At 52.5% G+C, this 17,690-nt stretch overlaps 1 protein-coding gene across 1 annotated transcript in view; it reads left to right on the top strand.

Annotated features, from left to right (window-relative positions):
* Positions 1–17,690, top strand: part of LOC129834101 (liprin-alpha-1-like) — a 63,822-nt gene that overhangs the window by 40,541 nt on the left and 5,591 nt on the right. The window contains exons 9-11 of the mRNA XM_055898859.1: positions 2,351–2,485; positions 7,134–7,217; positions 7,541–7,733. Coding sequence (XP_055754834.1) covers positions 2,351–2,485; positions 7,134–7,217; positions 7,541–7,733 — 412 coding nt within the window. The remainder of the gene's footprint in view (positions 1–2,350; positions 2,486–7,133; positions 7,218–7,540; positions 7,734–17,690) is intronic.

Raw genomic sequence — 17,690 nt, 5'->3', positions numbered from 1 at the left:
CTAAACACTGTATATCATCCCCCAGGCCAACAAGACGGTACCTAAACACTGTGTATCATCCCCCAGGCCAACAAGACGGTACCTAAACACTGTGTATCATCCCCCAGGCCAACAAGACGGTACCTAAACACTGAGTATCATCCCCCAGGCCAACAAGACGGTACCTAAACACTGTATATCATCCCCCAGGCCAACAAGACGGTACCTAAACACTGTGTATCATCACCCAGGCCAACAAGACGGTGCATAAACACTGTGTATCATCCCCCAGGCCAACAAGACGGTACCTAAACACTGTATATCATCCCCCAGGCCAACAAGACGGTACCTAAACACTGTGTATCATCCCCCAGGCCAACAAGACGGTGCATAAACACTGTGTATCATCCCCCAGGCCAACAAGACGGTGCATAAACACTGTGTATCATCCCCCAGGCCAACAAGACGGTACCTAAACACTGTGTATCATCCCCCAGGCCAACAAGACGGTACCTAAACACTGTGTATCATCCCCCAGGCCAACAAGACGGTACCTAAACACTGTATATCATCCCCCAGGCCAACAAGACGGTACCTAAACACTGTATCATCCCCCAGGCCAACAAGACGGTACCTAAACACTGTATATCATCCCCCAGGCCAACAAGACGGTACCTAAACAATGTATATCATCCCCAAGGCCAACAAGACGGTACCTAAACACTGTATATCATCCCCCAGGCCAACAAGACGGTACCTAAACACTGTATATCATCCCCCAGGCCAACAAGACGGTACCTAAACACTGTATATCATCCCCCAGGCCAACAAGACGGTACCTAAACACTGTATATCATCCCCCAGGCCAACAAGACGGTACCTAAACACTGTGTATCATCCCCCAGGCCAACAAGACGGTACCTAAACACTGTATATCATCCCCCAGGCCAACAAGACGGTACCTAAACACTGTATATCATCCTCCAGGCCAACAAGACGGTACCTAAACACTGTGTATCATCCCCCAGGCCAACAAGACGGTACCTAAACACTGTGTATCATCCCCCAGGCCAACAAGACGGTACCTAAACACTGTGTATCATCCCCCAGGCCAACAAGACGGTACCTAAACACTGTATATCATCCCCCAGGCCAACAAGACGGTACCTAAACACTGTATATCATCCCCCAGGCCAACAAGACGGTACCTAAACACTGTGTATCATCCCCCAGGCCAACAAGACGGTACCTAAACACTGTGTATCATCCCCCAGGCCAACAAGACGGTACCTAAACACTGTATATCATCCCCCAGGCCAAGAAGACGGTACCTAAACACTGTATCAGACACAATGTTTACTGATATGTCTTATTCTAAAGTGGTCAGAATCAGATCGGCTGCGTTTACACACGTGGTCTCGTTCTGATATTGTGGTCTGTCTGTTCCCAAGACGTAGGAAGAATCAGATCGGCTGCGTTTACACACGCGGTCTCGTTCTGATATTGTGGTCTGCCTGTTCCCAAGACGTAGGAAGAATCAGATCGGCTGCGTTTACACACGCGGTCTCGTTCTGATATTGTGGTCTGCCTGTTCCCAAGACGTAGGAAGAATCAGATTGGCTGCGTTTACACACGCGGTCTCGTTCTGATATTGTGGTCTGCCTGTTCCCATGACGTAGGAAGAAGACATTCAGATGAAGAATGATAATCTGCTAATCATCATCCTAATACATGGTTTTGACACCCCTGGATGACAATATTGATGATGTGTGTTTGATCTACAGACAGAGGAGAGGAACTGTTGTAATGTATTGATTAATGTTTGATCTACAGACAGAGGAGAGGAACTGTTGTAATGTATTGATTAATGTTTGATCTACAGACAGAGGAGAGGAACCGTTGTAATGTATTGATTAATGTTTGATCTACAGACAGAGGAGAGGAACCGTTGTAATGTATTGATTAATATGATTGATTGATTGTGTTTGATCTACAGACAGAGGAGAGGAACCGTTGTAATGTATTGATTAATGTTTGATCTACAGACAGAGGAGAGGAACCGTTGTAATGTATTGATTAATGTTTGATCTACAGACAGAGGAGAGGAACCGTTGTAATGTATTGATTAATGTTTGATCTACAGACAGAGGAGAGGAACCGTTGTAATGTATTGATTAATGTTTGATCTACAGACAGAGGAGAGGAACTGTTGTAATGTATTGATTAATGTTTGATCTACAGACAGAGGAGAGGAACCGTTGTAATGTATTGATTAATATGATTGATTGATTGTGTTTGATCTGCAGACAGAGGAGAGGAACCGTTGTAATGTATTGATTAATATGATTGATTGATTGTGTTTGATCTGCAGACAGAGGAGAGGAACAGGCAGCTGCAGGAGCGTTTAGAGCTGGCCGAGCAGAAGCTGCAGCAGACCATCAGGAAGGCGGAGACTCTGCCCGAGGTGGAGGCGGAGCTAGCCCAGAGGGTGGCGGCCCTCACCAAGGTCTGTCTCGCCTCCACGCCGTCAAACATCATGCCTCCTGAGACACTCCGCTCCATTTCCCATCCTTTCCCCCCCGTGTGTGTGTGTGTGTGTGTGTGTATGTGTGTGTACTTCGTTCCTCTAACTTTCTCATTCATCATTATTCAGGATCCATTCATGATTATCCATAATCCTGGTAACATCCACATTTTAAATATAGAAACGTTTAGAAACATATTCTGTTCCTATTTACAATAAAAGTGACACAATACGTAGTTCACAATTCAGTTTCTATTGGGGCAAAAACGTCATTTGAAACACAAACTTAAAATGCATCCAAGAGGTTTGTAGTCACCAGTCACCAGCTCGATGTATTCATTGTGTGCTAGGAATATGGGATCAAATACTAACCTTTGGATTACTTTAGGACACCAGAAGGGAATTTGTGAAAATACTTATGGAAGAAAAAAACCATATTAAAATGGGGCGACTATATACAGGGCGTTCGGGAAAGTATTCAGACCCCTTGACCTTTTCCACATTTTGTTACGTTACAGCCTTATTCTAAAATTGATTAAAAAATATATTTTCCCCCCTGATCAATCTACACACAATACCCCATAATGACAAAGCAAAAAAAACATTTTTTTGTGTGCCATTTTTTCAAATGTGTATATATATATATATATATAAATAAAACATAAATAACTTATTTACATTAGTATTCAGACCTTTTGCTATGAGACTCGTGATTGAGCTCTGTTGCATCGTGTTTCCATTGATCATCCTTGAGATGATTCTACAACTTGATTGGAGTCCACCTGTGGTAAATTTAATTGATTGGACATGATTTGGAAAGGCACACACATGTCTATATAAGGTCCCACAGTTGACAGGGCATGTCAGGGCAAAAAACAAGAATTGAGGTCAAAGGAATTGTCCGTAGAGCTCCGAGACAGGATTGTGTTGAGGCACAGATCTGGGGAAGGATGCCAAAAAGATATCTCTCTCCTCTCTTTCCTCTCTTCCTTTTAACTCTTTAAGAGGCAGAGAGTTAAGTGTAGAACCTGTCACTGCCACACCACCCAGCTACCTCCACCCAGCTACCTCCACCCAGCTACCTCCACCCAGCTACCGCCACCCAGCTACCGCCACCCAGCTACCTCCACCCAGCTACCTCCACCCTGCCCTCTAGCTACCTCCACCCACCCAACCACCCAGCTACCGCCACCCAGCTACCGCCACCCAGCTACCGCCACCCAGCTACCGCCACCCAGCTACCGCCACCCAGCTACCGCCACCCAGCTACATCCACCCAGCTACATCCACCCAGCTACCTCCACCCAGCCCTCTAGCTACCTCTACCCAGCTACCTCCACCCAGCCCTCTAGCTACCTCCACCCACCCAACCACCCAGCTACCTCCACCCAACCACCCAGCTACCTCCACCAACCACCCAGCTTCCTGCACCCAGCTACCTTCACCCAACCACCCAGCCACCTCCACCCAGCTACCTCCACCCAGCCCTCTAGCTACCTCCAACCACCCAGCTACCTCCACCCAACCACCCAGCTTCCTGCACCCAGCTACAGCCACCCAGCTACCTCCACCCAGCCACCCAGCTACCTCTACCCAGCTACCTCTACCCAGCTACCTCCACCCAACCACCCAGCTTCCTCCACCCAGCTACCTCCCCCCAGCTTCCTGCACCCAGCTTCCTGCACCCAGCTTCCTGCACCCAGCTTCCTGCACCCAGCTACCTCCACCCAGCTACCTCCACCCAGCCACGTCCACCCAGCCACGTCCACCCAGCTACCTCCACCAAGGCCACTAGCTACCTCCACCCACCCAACCACCCAGCTACCTCCACCCAACCACCCAGCTTCCTGCACCCAGCTACCTCCACCCAGCTACCTCCACCCAGCCACCCAGCTATCTCCACCCAGCCACCTCCACCCAGCCACCCAGCTACCTCCACCCAGCTACCCAGCTACCTCCACCCAGCCACCCAGCTACCTCCACCCAGCTACCGCCACCCAGCTATCTCCACCCAGCCACCCAGCTACCTCCACCCAGCCCTCTAGCTACCTCCACCCACCCAACCACCCAGCTACCTCCACCCAGCTACCTCCACCCAGCTACCTCCACCCAGCTACCTCCACCCAGCTACCTCCACCCAGCTACCTCCACCCAGCTACCTCCACCCAGCTACCTCCACCCAGCCACCCAGCTACCTCCACCCAGCCACCCAGCTACCTCCACCCAGCCACCCAGCTACCTCCACCCAGCCACCCAGCTACCTCCACCCAGCCACCCAGCTACCTCCACCCAGCCACCTCCACCCAGCCACCCAGCTACCTCCACCCAGCTACCTCCACCCAGCCACCCAGCTACCTCCACCCAGCTACCTCCACCCAGTCACCCAGCTACCTCCACCCAGCTACCTCCACCCAGCTACCTCCACCCAAACACCTCCACCCAACCACCTCCACCCAGCTACCCAGCTACCTCCACCCAGCTACCTCCACCCAGCTACCTCCACCCAGCTACCTCCACCCAGCTATCTCCACCCAGCTACCTCCACCCAGCTACCTCCACCCAGCCACCTCCACCCAGCCACCCAGCTACCTCCACCCAGCCACCTCCACCCAGCCACCCAGCTACCTCCACCCAGCCACCTCCACCCAGCCACCCAGCTACCTCCACCCAGCCACCTCCACCCAGCCACCCAGCCACCTCCACCCAGCCACCCAGCTACCTCCACCCAGCTACCTCCACCCAGCCACCCAGCTACCTCCACCCAGCTACCTCCACCCAGCTACCTCCACCCAGCCACCCAGCCACCCAGCTACCTCCACCCAGCTACCTCCACCCAGCTACCTCCACCCAGCCACCCAGCTACCTCCACCCAGCTACCTCCACCCAGCCACCCAGCTACCTCCACCCAGCTACCTCCACCCAGCTACTTCCACCCAACCACCTCCACCCAGCTACCCAGCTACCTCCTTTCAGCCACCCAGCTACCTCCACCCAACCACCCAGCTCCCTCCACCCAGCCACCCAGCTACCTCCACCCAGCCACCCAGCTACCTCCACCCAGCCACCCAGCTACCTCCACCCAGACACCTCCACCCAGACACCTCCACCCAGACACCTCCACCCAGACACCTCCACCCAGACACCTCCACCCAGCCACCTCCACCCAGCCACCCAGCTACCTCCACCCAGCTACCTCCACCCAACCACCTCCAGTCTCTTGTTATTGTAATTAAGTCCTGTCTAGTAATCTCTGCTGAAGTCCTGTCTGTCAGTCCGCGGTCTTTAGTCCTGTCTGTCTGCAGTCTTTAGTCCTGTCTGCAGTCTTTAGTCCTGTCTGCAGTCTTTAGTCCTGTCTGCCAGTTCGGTCTTTAGTCCTGTCTGTCAGTCTGCGGTCTCTAGTCCTGTCTGTCAGTCTGCGGTCTCTAGTCCTGTCTGCGGTCTTTAGTCCTGTCTGTCTGTCTCCAGTCTTTAGTCCTGTCTGCCAGTTCGGTCTTTAGTACTGTCGGCCGGTCCGCTGTATTTAGCTGCACTAAAACTCTATTCCCTCTTGTCCTAAAGTACCTCCTGCTCTCTCTCTTGCTCTCATCTCTCACACTGTCATCTTCTCCTCTCTGTTCCTCGTTTGGTCTGTCCTCAACCTTTACCCCCCCCTCCTCCCCAACCTCCCTAGCCTGACACCTCGAGCTCTAAGGACGCCAAGACACAGAGGAAGGTACACTGGCTACAATCACCCCTAAACCTCCCCCAATACCCTCACACCCCAGCCCCATCTCTTACCCCCGCCCAGTGGTCTAACTCTGCCTGCTTAGCTTGCCACTGCTGATCTATGTTTAAAGTGTATTTCTGTGCACAACTCCTCTCCCCCAGCCTCTAATAATAGTTTATGATCTGACACAAACAGGAAGTGCTACTTCATTTGCTCAGAGGGTCCAGGAACCCCCCCTACCAGGGTTTTAGAATAGTGCCGGGACACTAAGGAGACCGCTTTCTCCGGACTAATTTACTTTTCCAAACTCGCACTGGCATGTTGATTCACTTTATGTTTTAATGTTCAAATGTTTTTGGTTACTTTGGATCACCCCGCGCTGGATTGCTACAGTATACTTCCCTTTAGCCAGTAACTCTCTCCCCTTTCCACATGTGTCTAAGCACACTGTAGAGCCATTAACATGAGAACAGTTTCCCCTTCTTCCCCCCTCAGATCCCCTTGTTTCTAGTCTGTGTATTCTGTCTGGAATGTAGTCATGCTGCTTTTATGGGGCTTGGCTGTACTGCTCCGTGTCCCTCTGTCATGTCCCCTGTCTCTGCTGGTGCATGGCTGCTACTGGCTGGCTGTAGTTGGTTCTTGGTGCTGGTGTTTGTGGGTAGATGGGCACCTCAACCCCCCCATATAACCCCTAACATGAACCTATATGGTACCAAGCCTCTGACTGGGCCTTTTCAGTTCCATCCTTCTCCAGGTTCATTTGTATTGATCTGAAAGAAGCTTACACACCTAGCCAGCCCTCTTCAACTTCTCCAGTCCTCTTACCGACCCAGCCCTCTCAGATCTGTACAAATGGTAGAGCTTAGGGAATGTATTATTTTTGTTGTTGCAAGGATGAGGTGTTTGACTCTGTCTGTCCCGCAGGCGGAGGAGCGTCATGGCAACGTGGAGGAGAGGGTGAGGCAGATGGAGACTCAGCTGGAGGAGAAGAACCAGGAACTGCTCAGGGTGAGACGGATAGGGTCAAAGGTCGTCCGTCTGGCAGTCAGTCTGTGTTGTTGGGCAGAAGTTGGTGAATGTTTACAGATGTGGTCATTGGACTGTCTAATTTTAACATTGTACTTTCATTGTAGACAATATATTCACCCTCATTCTCATTCAAATAAGTAATTGAAGATTTTACCTCATACAACCAAAGATCCATTAATTAACAGAAAATGGAAAGAAAACAATTAAAATGTGTGTTGTGAAATGTTTCCTTTCATAAAGGAACCGCTAGGTTTTTCTGCTCTGCCTGGCTAGCTTTTCTGATTAGTGTTTGTGTTGTGAAGGCGCGCCAGAGGGAGAAGATGAACGAGGAGCACAACAGGCGTCTGTCGGAGACGGTGGACAAGCTGCTGTCAGAGTCCAACGAGAGGCTACAGCTTCACCTCAAGGAGAGGATGTCTGCCCTAGAGGACAAGGTGGGTGGGTTAGGTTACACCCTAGAGGACAAGGTGGGTGGGTTAGGATACACCCTAGAGGACAAGGTGGGTGGGTTAGGATACACCCTAGAGGACAAGGTGGGTGGGTTAGGTTACACCCTAGAGGACAAGGTGGGTGGATTAGGATACACCCTAGAGGACAAGGTGGGTGGGTTAGGATACACCCTAGAGGACAAGGTGGGTGGGTTAGGATACACCCTAGAGGACAAGGTGGGTGGGTTAGGTTACACCCTAGAGGACAAGGTGGGTGGGTTAGGATACACCCTAGAGGACAAGGTGGGTGGGTTAGGATACACCCTAGAGGACAAGGTGGGTGGGTTAGGATACACCCTAGAGGACAAGGTGGGTGGGTTAGGATACACCCTAGAGGACAAGGTGGGTGGGTTAGGATACACCCTAGAGGACAAGGTGGGTGGGTTAGGATACACCCTAGAGGACAAGGTGGGTGGGTTAGGTTACACCCTAGAGGACAAGGTGGGTGGGTGGGTTAGGTTACACCCTAGAGGACAAGGTGGGTGGGTGGGTTAGGTTACACCCTAGAGGACAAGGTGGGTGGGTTAGGTTACACCCTAGAGGACAAGGTGGGTGGGTTAGGTTACACCCTAGAGGACAAGGTGGGTGGGTGGGTTAGGTTACACCCTAGAGGACAAGGTGGGTGGGTGGGTTAGGTTACACCCTAGAGGACAAGGTGGGTGGGTTAGGTTACACCCTAGAGGACAAGGTGGGTGGGTGTGTTAGGATACACCCTAGAGGACAAGGTGGGTGGGTTAGGTTACACACTAGAGGACAAGGTGGGTGGGTTAGGATACACCCTAGAGGACAAGGTGGGTGGGTTAGGTTACACCCTAGAGGACAAGGTTGGTGGGTTAGGTTACACACTAGAGGACAAGGTGGGTGGGTTAGGATACACCCTAGAGGACAAGGTGGGTGGGTTAGGTTACACCCTAGAGGACAAGGTGGGTGGGTTAGGATACACCCTAGAGGACAAGGTGGGTGGGTTAGGTTACAGCTTCACCTCAAGGAGAGGATGTCTGCCCTAGAGGACAAGGTGGTGGGTTAGGATACACCCTAGAGGACAAGGTGGGTGGGTTAGGATACACCCTAGAGGACAAGGTGGGTGGGTTAGGATACACCCTAGAGGACAAGGTGGGTGGGTTAGGTTACACCCTAGAGGACAAGGTGGGTGGGTTAGGATACACCCTAGAGGACAAGGTGGGTGGGTTAGGTTACACCCTAGAGGACAAGGTGGGTGGGTTAGGATACACCCTAGAGGACAAGGTGGGTGGGTTAGGTTACACCCTAGAGGACAAGGTGGGTGGGTTAGGTTACACCCTAGAGGACAAGGTGGGTGGGTTTAGTTATACCCTAGAGGACAAGGTGGGTGGGTTTAGTTATACCCTAGAGGACAAGGTGGGTGGGTTTAGTTATACCCTAGAGGACAAGGTGGGTGGGTTAGGATACACCCTAGAGGACAAGGTGGGTGGGTTAGGTTACACCCTAGAGGACAAGGTGGTGGGTGGGTTAGGTTACACCCTAGAGGACAAGGTGGTGGGTGGGTTAGGTTACACCCTAGAGGACAAGGTGGGTGGGTTAGGTTACACCCTAGAGGACAAGGTGGGTGGGTTAGGTTACACCCTAGAGGACAAGGTGGGTGGGTTAGGTTACACCCTAGAGGACAAGGTGGGTGGGTTAGGTTACACCCTAGAGGACAAGGTGGGTGGGTTAGGTTACACCCTAGAGGACAAGGTGGGTGGGTTAGGTTACACCCTAGAGGACAAGGTGGGTGGGTTAGGTTACACCCTAGAGGACAAGGTTGGTGGGTTAGGATACACCCTAGAAGACAAGGTGGGTGGGTTAGGTTACACCCTAGAGGACAAGGTGGGTGGGTTAGGTTACACCCTAGAGGACAAGGTGGGTGGGTTAGGTTACACCCTAGAGGACAAGGTGGGTGGGTTAGGTTACACCCTAGAGGACAAGGTGGGTGGGTTAGGTTACACCCTAGAGGACAAGGTGGGTGGGTTAGGCTACAGCTTCACCTCAAGGTAGAGGATGTCTGCCCTAGAGGACAAGGTGGGTGGGTTTGGTTACACCCTAGAGGACAAGGTGGGTGGGTGGGCTAGGTTACACCCTAGAGGACAAGGTGGGTGGGTTAGGTTACACCCTAGAGGACAAGGTGGGTGGGTTAGGTTACACCCTAGAGGACAAGGTGGGTGGGTTAGGATACACCCTAGAGGACAAGGTGGGTGGGTTAGGATACACCCTAGAGAACAAGGTGGGTGTGTTAGGTTACACCCTAGAGGACAAGGTGGGTGGGTTAGGTTACACCCTAGAGGACAAGGTGGGTGGGTTAGGATACACCCTAGAGGACAAGGTGGGTGTGTTAGGTTACACCCTAGAGGACAAGGTGGGTGGGTTAGGTTACACCCTAGAGGACAAGGTGGGTGGGTTAGGATACACCCTAGAGGACAAGGTGGGTGGGTTAGGTTACACCCTAGAGGACAAGGTGGGTGGGTTAGGTTACACCCTAGAGGACAAGGTTTGTGGGTTAGGTTACACCCTAGAGGACAAGGTGGGTGGGTTAGGTTACACCCTAGAGGACAAGGTGGGTGGATTAGGATACACCCTAGAGGACAAGGTGGGTGTGTTAGCTTACACCCTTTTTGGACAAGGTGGGTGGGTTAGGATACACCCTAGTGGACAAGGTGGGTGGGTTAGGTTACACCCTAGAGGACAAGGTGGGTGGGTTAGGATACACCCTAGAGGACAAGGTGGGTGGGTTAGGTTACACCCTAGAGGACAAGGTGGGTGGGTTAGGTTACACCCTAGAGGACAAGGTGGGTGGGTTAGGATACACCCTAGAGGACAAGGTGGGTGGGTTAGGATACACCCTAGAGGACAAGGTGGGTTAAGTTACACCCTAGAGGACAAGGTGGGTGGGCTAGGTTACACCCTAGAGGACAAGGTGGGTGGGTTAGGATACACCCTAGAGGACAAGGTGGGTGGGTTAGGTTACACCCTAGAGGACAAGGTGGGTGGGTTAGGTTACACCCTAGAGGACAAGGTGGGTGGGTTAGGTTACACCCTAGAGGACAAGGTGGGTGGGTTAGGTTACACCCTAGAGGACAAGGTGGGTGGGTTAGGATACACCCTAGAGGACAAGGTGGGTGGGTTAGGTTACAGCTTCACCTCAAGGAGAGGATGTCTGCCCTAGAGGACAAGGTGGGTGGGTTAGGTTAAACCCTAGAGGACAAGGTGGGTGGGTGGGTTAGGTTACACCCTAGAGGACAAGGTGGGTGGGTTAGGTTACACCCTAGAGGACAAGGTGGGTGGGTTAGGATACACCCTAGAGGACAAGGTTGGTGGGGTAGGATACACCCTAGAGGACAAGGTGGGTGGGTTAGGTTACACCCTAGAGGACAAGGTGGGTGGGTTAGGATACACCCTAGAGGACAAGGTGGGTGGGTTAGGTTACACCCTAGAGGACAAGGTGGATGGGTTAGGATACACCCTAGAGGACAAGGTGGGTGGGTTAGGTTACAGCTTCACCTCAAGGAGAGGATGTCTGCCCTAGAGGACAAGGTGGGTGGGTTAGGTTAAACCCTAGAGGACAAGGTGGGTGGGTGGGTTAGGTTACACCCTAGAGGACAAGGTGGGTGGGTTAGGTTACACCCTAGATGACAAGGTGGGTGGGTTAGGTTACACCCTAGAGGACAAGGTGGGTGGGTTAGGTTACACTCTAGAGGACAAGGTGGGTGGGTTAGGTTACACCCTAGAGGACAAGGTGGGTGGGTTAGGTTACACCCTAGAGGACAAGGTGGGTGGGTTAGGTTACACCCTAGAGGACAAGGTGGGTGGGTTAGGTTACACCCTAGAGGACAAGGTGGGTGGGTGGGTGGGTTAGGTTACACCCTAGAGGACAAGGTGGGTGGGTTAGGTTACACCCTAGAGGGCAAGGTGGGTGGGTTAGGATACACCCTAGAGGACAAGGTGGGTGTGTTAGGTTACACCCTAGAGGACAAGGTGGGTGGGTTAGGTTACACCCTAGAGGACAAGGTGGGTGGGTTAGGATACACCCTAGAGGACAAGGTGGGTGGGTTAGGATACACCCTAGAGGACAAGGTGGGTGGGTTAGGATACACCCTAGAGGACAAGGTGGGTGGGTTAGGTTACACCCTAGAGGACAAGGTGGGTGGGTTAGGTTACACCCTAGAGAACAAGGCGGGTGGGTTAGGATACACCCTAGAGGACAAGGTGGGTGGGTTAGGTTACACCCTAAAAGACAAGGTGGGTGGGTTAGGATACACCCTAGAGGACAAGGTGGGTGGGTGGGTGGGTTAGGATACACCCTAGAGGACAAGGTGGGTGGGTTAGGATACACCCTAGAGGACAAGGTGGGTGGGTGGGTTAGGTTACACCCTAGAGGACAAGGTGGGTGGGTTAGGTTACACCCTAGAGGACAAGGTGGGTGGGTTAGGTTACACCCTAGAGAACAAGGCGGGTGGGTTAGGATACACCCTAGAGGACAAGGTGGGTGGGTTAGGTTACACCCTAAAAGACAAGGTGGGTGGGTTAGGTTACACCCTAGAGGACAAGGTGGGTGGGTTAGGATACACCCTAGAGGACAAGGTGGGTGGGTTAGGATACACCCTAGAGGACAAGGTGGGTGGGTTAGGTTACAGCTTCACCTCAAGGAGAGGATGTCTGCCCTAGAGGACAAGGTGGGCGGGTTAGGTTACAGCTTCACCTCAAGGAGAGGATGTCTGCCCTAGAGGACAAGGTGGGTGGGTTAGGATACACCCTAGAGGACAAGGTGGGTGGGTTAGGATACACCCTAGAGGACAAGGTGGGTGGGTTAGGTTACAGCTTCACCTCAAGGAGAGGATGTCTGCCCTAGAGGACAAGGTGGGCGGGTTAGGTTACAGCTTCACCTCAAGGAGAGGATGTCTGCCCTAGAGGACAAGGTGGGTGGGTTAGGATACACCCTAGAGGACAAGGTGGGTGGGTTAGGATACACCCTAGAGGACAAGGTGGGTGGGTTAGGTTACAGCTTCACCTCAAGGAGAGGATGTCTGCCCTAGAGGACAAGGTGGGCGGGTTAGGTTACAGCTTCACCTCAAGGAGAGGATGTCTGCCCTAGAGGACAAGGTGGGTGGGTTAGGATACACCCTAGAGGACAAGGTGGGTGGGTTAGGATACACCCTAGAGGACAAGGTGGGTGGGTTAGGTTACAGCTTCACCTCAAGGAGAGGATGTCTGCCCTAGAGGACAAGGTGGGCGGGTTAGGTTACAGCTTCACCTCAAGGAGAGGATGTCTGCCCTAGAGGACAAGGTGGGTGGGTTAGGATACACCCTAGAGGACAAGGTGGGTGGGTTAGGATACACCCTAGAGGACAAGGTGGGTGGGTTAGGTTACACCCTAGAGGACAAGGTGGGTGGGTTAGGTTACAGCTTCACCTCAAGGAGAGGATGTCTGCCCTAGAGGACAAGGTGGGCGGGTTAGGTTACAGCTTCACCTCAAGGAGAGGATGTCTGCCCTAGAGGACAAGGTGGGTGGGTTAGGTTACAGCTTCACCTCAAGGAGAGGATGTCTGCCCTAGAGGACAAGGTGGGTGGGTTAGGATACAGCTTCACCTCAAGGAGAGGATGTCTGCCCTAGAGGACAAGGTGGGTGGGTTAGGTTACAGCTTCACCTCAAGGAGAGGATGTCTGCCCTAGAGGACAAGGTGGGTGGGTTAGGTTACAGCTTCACCTCAAGGAGAGGATGTCTGCCCTAGAGGACAAGGTGGGTGGGTTAGGTTACAGCTTCACCTCAAGGAGAGGATGTCTGCCCTAGAGGACAAGGTGGGTGGGTTAGGTTACAGCTTCACCTCAAGGAGAGGATGTCTGCCCTAGAGGACAAGGTGGGTGGGTTAGGTTACAGCTTCACCTCAAGGAGAGGATGTCTGCCCTAGAGGACAAGGTGGGTGGGTTAGGTTACAGCTTCACCTCAAGGAGAGGATGTCTGCCCTAGAGGACAAGGTGGGTGGGTTAGGTTACAGCTTCACCTCAAGGAGAGGATGTCTGCCCTAGAGGACAAGGTGGGCGGGTTAGGTTACAGCTTCACCTCAAGGAGAGGATGTCTGCCCTAGAGGACAAGGTGGGCGGGTTAGGTTACAGCTTCACCTCAAGGAGAGGATGTCTGCCCTAGAGGACAAGGTGGGCGGGTTAGGTTACAGCTTCACCTCAAGGAGAGGATGTCTGCCCTAGAGGACAAGGTGGGCGGGTTAGGTTACAGCTTCACCTCAAGGAGAGGATGTCTGCCCTAGAGGACAAGGTGGGTGGGTTAGGTTACAGCTTCACCTCAAGGAGAGGATGTCTGCCCTAGAGGACAAGGTGGGTGGGTTAGGTTACAGCTTCACCTCAAGGAGAGGATGTCTGCCCTAGAGGACAAGGTGGGTGGGTTAGGTTACAGCTTCACCTCAAGGAGAGGATGTCTGCCCTAGAGGACAAGGTGGGTGGGTTAGGTTACAGCTTCACCTCAAGGAGAGGATGTCTGCCCTAGAGGACAAGGTGGGTGGGTTAGGTTACAGCTTCACCTCAAGGAGAGGATGTCTGCCCTAGAGGACAAGGTGGGTGGGTTAGGTTACAGCTTCACCTCAAGGAGAGGATGTCTGCCCTAGAGGACAAGGTGGGTGGGTTAGGTTACAGCTTCACCTCAAGGAGAGGATGTCTGCCCTAGAGGACAAGGTGGGTGGGTTAGGTTACAGCTTCACCTCAAGGAGAGGATGTCTGCCCTAGAGGACAAGGTGGGTGGGTTAGGTTACAGCTTCACCTCAAGGAGAGGATGTCTGCCCTAGAGGACAAGGTGGGTGGGTTAGGTTACAGCTTCACCTCAAGGAGAGGATGTCTGCCCTAGAGGACAAGGTGGGTGGGTTAGGTTACAGCTTCACCTCAAGGAGAGGATGTCTGCCCTAGAGGACAAGGTGGGTGGGTTAGGTTACAGCTTCACCTCAAGGAGAGGATGTCTGCCCTAGAGGACAAGGTGGGTGGGTTAGGTTACAGCTTCACCTCAAGGAGAGGATGTCTGCCCTAGAGGACAAGGTGGGTGGGTTAGGTTACAGCTTCACCTCAAGGAGAGGATGTCTGCCCTAGAGGACAAGGTGGGTGGGTTAGGTTACAGCTTCACCTCAAGGAGAGGATGTCTGCCCTAGAGGACAAGGTGGGTGGGTTAGGTTACAGCTTCACCTCAAGGAGAGGATGTCTGCCCTAGAGGACAAGGTGGGTGGGTTAGGTTACAGCTTCACCTCAAGGAGAGGATGTCTGCCCTAGAGGACAAGGTGGGTGGGTTAGGTTACAGCTTCACCTCAAGGAGAGGATGTCTGCCCTAGAGGACAAGGTGGGCGGGTTAGGTTACAGCTTCACCTCAAGGAGAGGATGTCTGCCCTAGAGGACAAGGTGGGCGGGTTAGGTTACAGCTTCACCTCAAGGAGAGGATGTCTGCCCTAGAGGACAAGGTGGGCGGGTTAGGTTACAGCTTCACCTCAAGGAGAGGATGTCTGCCCTAGAGGACAAGGTGGGTGGGTTAGGTTACAGCTTCACCTCAAGGAGAGGATGTCTGCCCTAGAGGACAAGGTGGGTGGGTTAGGTTACAGCTTCACCTCAAGGAGAGGATGTCTGCCCTAGAGGACAAGGTGGGTGGGTTAGGTTACAGCTTCACCTCAAGGAGAGGATGTCTGCCCTAGAGGACAAGGTGGGTGGGTTAGGTTACAGCTTCACCTCAAGGAGAGGATGTCTGCCCTAGAGGACAAGGTGGGTGGGTTAGGTTACAGCTTCACCTCAAGGAGAGGATGTCTGCCCTAGAGGACAAGGTGGGTGGGTTAGGTTACAGCTTCACCTCAAGGAGAGGATGTCTGCCCTAGAGGACAAGGTGGGTGGGTTAGGTTACAGCTTCACCTCAAGGAGAGGATGTCTGCCCTAGAGGACAAGGTGGGTGGGTTAGGTTACAGCTTCACCTCAAGGAGAGGATGTCTGCCCTAGAGGACAAGGTGGGTGGGTTAGGTTACACCCTAGAGGACAAGGTGGGTGGGTTAGGTTACAGCTTCACCTCAAGGAGAGGATGTCTGCCCTAGAGGACAAGGTGGGTGGGTTAGGTTACACCCTAGAGGACAAGGTGGGTGGGTTAGGTTACAGCTTCACCTCAAGGAGAGGATGTCTGCCCTAGAGGACAAGGTGGGTGGGTTAGGTTACACCCTAGAGGACAAGGTGGGTAGGACATGCTAAATGGTTATGTCATTTTACCCGTACCTCTGTAGATGAACCAAGCTGGGACAATGCTGTGGTCATTATCTATAGCTGAACCAAGCTGGGACAATGCTGTGGTCATTATCTATAGCTGAACCAAGCTGGGACAATGCTGTGGTCATTATCTGTAGATGAACCAAGCTGGGACAATGCTGTGGTCATTATCTATAGATGAACCAAGCTGGGACAATGCTGTGGTCATTATCTATAGATGAACCAAGCTGGGACAATGCTGTGGTCATTATCTATAGCTGAACCAAGCTGGGACAATGCTGTGGTCATTATCTGTAGATGAACCAAGCTGGGACAATGCTGTGGTCATTATCTATAGCTGAACCAAGCTGGGACAATGCTGTGGTCATTATCTATAGCTGAACCAAGCTGGGACAATGCTGTGGTCATTATCTATAGCTGAACCAAGCTGGGACAATGCTGTGGTCATTATCTATAGATGAACCAATCTGGGACAATGCTGTGGTCATTATCTATAGATGAACCAAGCTGGGACAATACTGTGGTCATTATCTATAGCTGAACCAAGCTGGGACAATGCTGTGGTCATTATCTATAGCTGAACCAAGCTGGGACAATGCTGTGGTCATTATCTATAGCTGAACCAAGCTGGGACAATGCTGTGGTCATTATCTATAGCTGAACCAAGCTGGGACAATGCTGTGGTCATTATCTATAGCTGAACCAAGCTGGGACAATGCTGTGGTCATTATCTATAGATGAACCAATCTGGGACAATGCTGTGGTCATTATCTATAGATTTACATTACATTTAAGTCATTTAGCAGACGCTCTTATCCAGAGCGACTTACAAATTGGTGCATTCACCTAATGACATCCAGTGGAACAGCCACTTTACAATAGTGCATCTACATCTTTTAAGGGGGGGGGGGGGGCAGAAGGATTGCTTTATCCTATCCTAGGTATTCCTTGAAGAGGTGGGGTTTCAGGTGTCTCCGGAAGGTGGTGATTGACTCCGCTGTCCTGGCGTCGTGAGGGAGTTTGTTCCACCATTGGGGTGCCAGAGCAGCGAACAGTTTTGATTGGGCTGAGCGGGAACTGTACTTCCTCAGTGGTAGGGAGGCGAGCAGGCCAGAGGTGGATGAACGCAGTGCCCTTGTTTGGGTGTAGGGCCTGATCAGAGCCTGAAGGTACTGAGGTGCCGTTCCCCTCACAGCTCCGTAGGCAAGCACCATGGTCTTGTAGCGGATGCGAGCTTCAACTGGAAGCCAGTGGAGAGAGCGGAGGAGCGGGGTGACGTGAGAGAACTTGGGAAGGTTGAACACCAGACGGGCTGCGGCGTTCTGGATGAGTTGTAGGGGTTTGATGGCACAGGCAGGGAGCCCAGCCAACAGCGAGTTGCAGTAATCCAGACGGGAGATGACAAGTGCCTGGATTAGGACCTGCGCCGCTTCCTGTGTGAGGCAGGGTCGTACTCTGCGGATGTTGTAGAGCATGAACCTACAGGAACGGGCCACCGCCTTGATGTTAGTTGAGAACGACAGGGTGTTGTCCAGGATCACGCCAAGGTTCTTAGCGCTCTGGGAGGAGGACACAATGGAGTTGTCAACCGTGATGGCGAGATCATGGAACGGGCAGTCCTTCCCCGGGAGGAAGAGCAGCTCCGTCTTGCCGAGGTTCAGCTTGAGGTGGTGATCCGTCATCCACACTGATATGTCTGCCAGACATGCAGAGATGCGATTCG

The sequence above is a fragment of the Salvelinus fontinalis genome, chromosome 35 (assembly GCF_029448725.1).
Source record: "Salvelinus fontinalis isolate EN_2023a chromosome 35, ASM2944872v1, whole genome shotgun sequence".
In the NCBI taxonomy this organism is placed as follows: Eukaryota; Metazoa; Chordata; class Actinopteri; order Salmoniformes; family Salmonidae; genus Salvelinus; species Salvelinus fontinalis.
The sequence above is the reverse complement of the archived record's forward strand: the minus strand, read 5'-3'. Positions and strand labels throughout refer to the sequence as shown.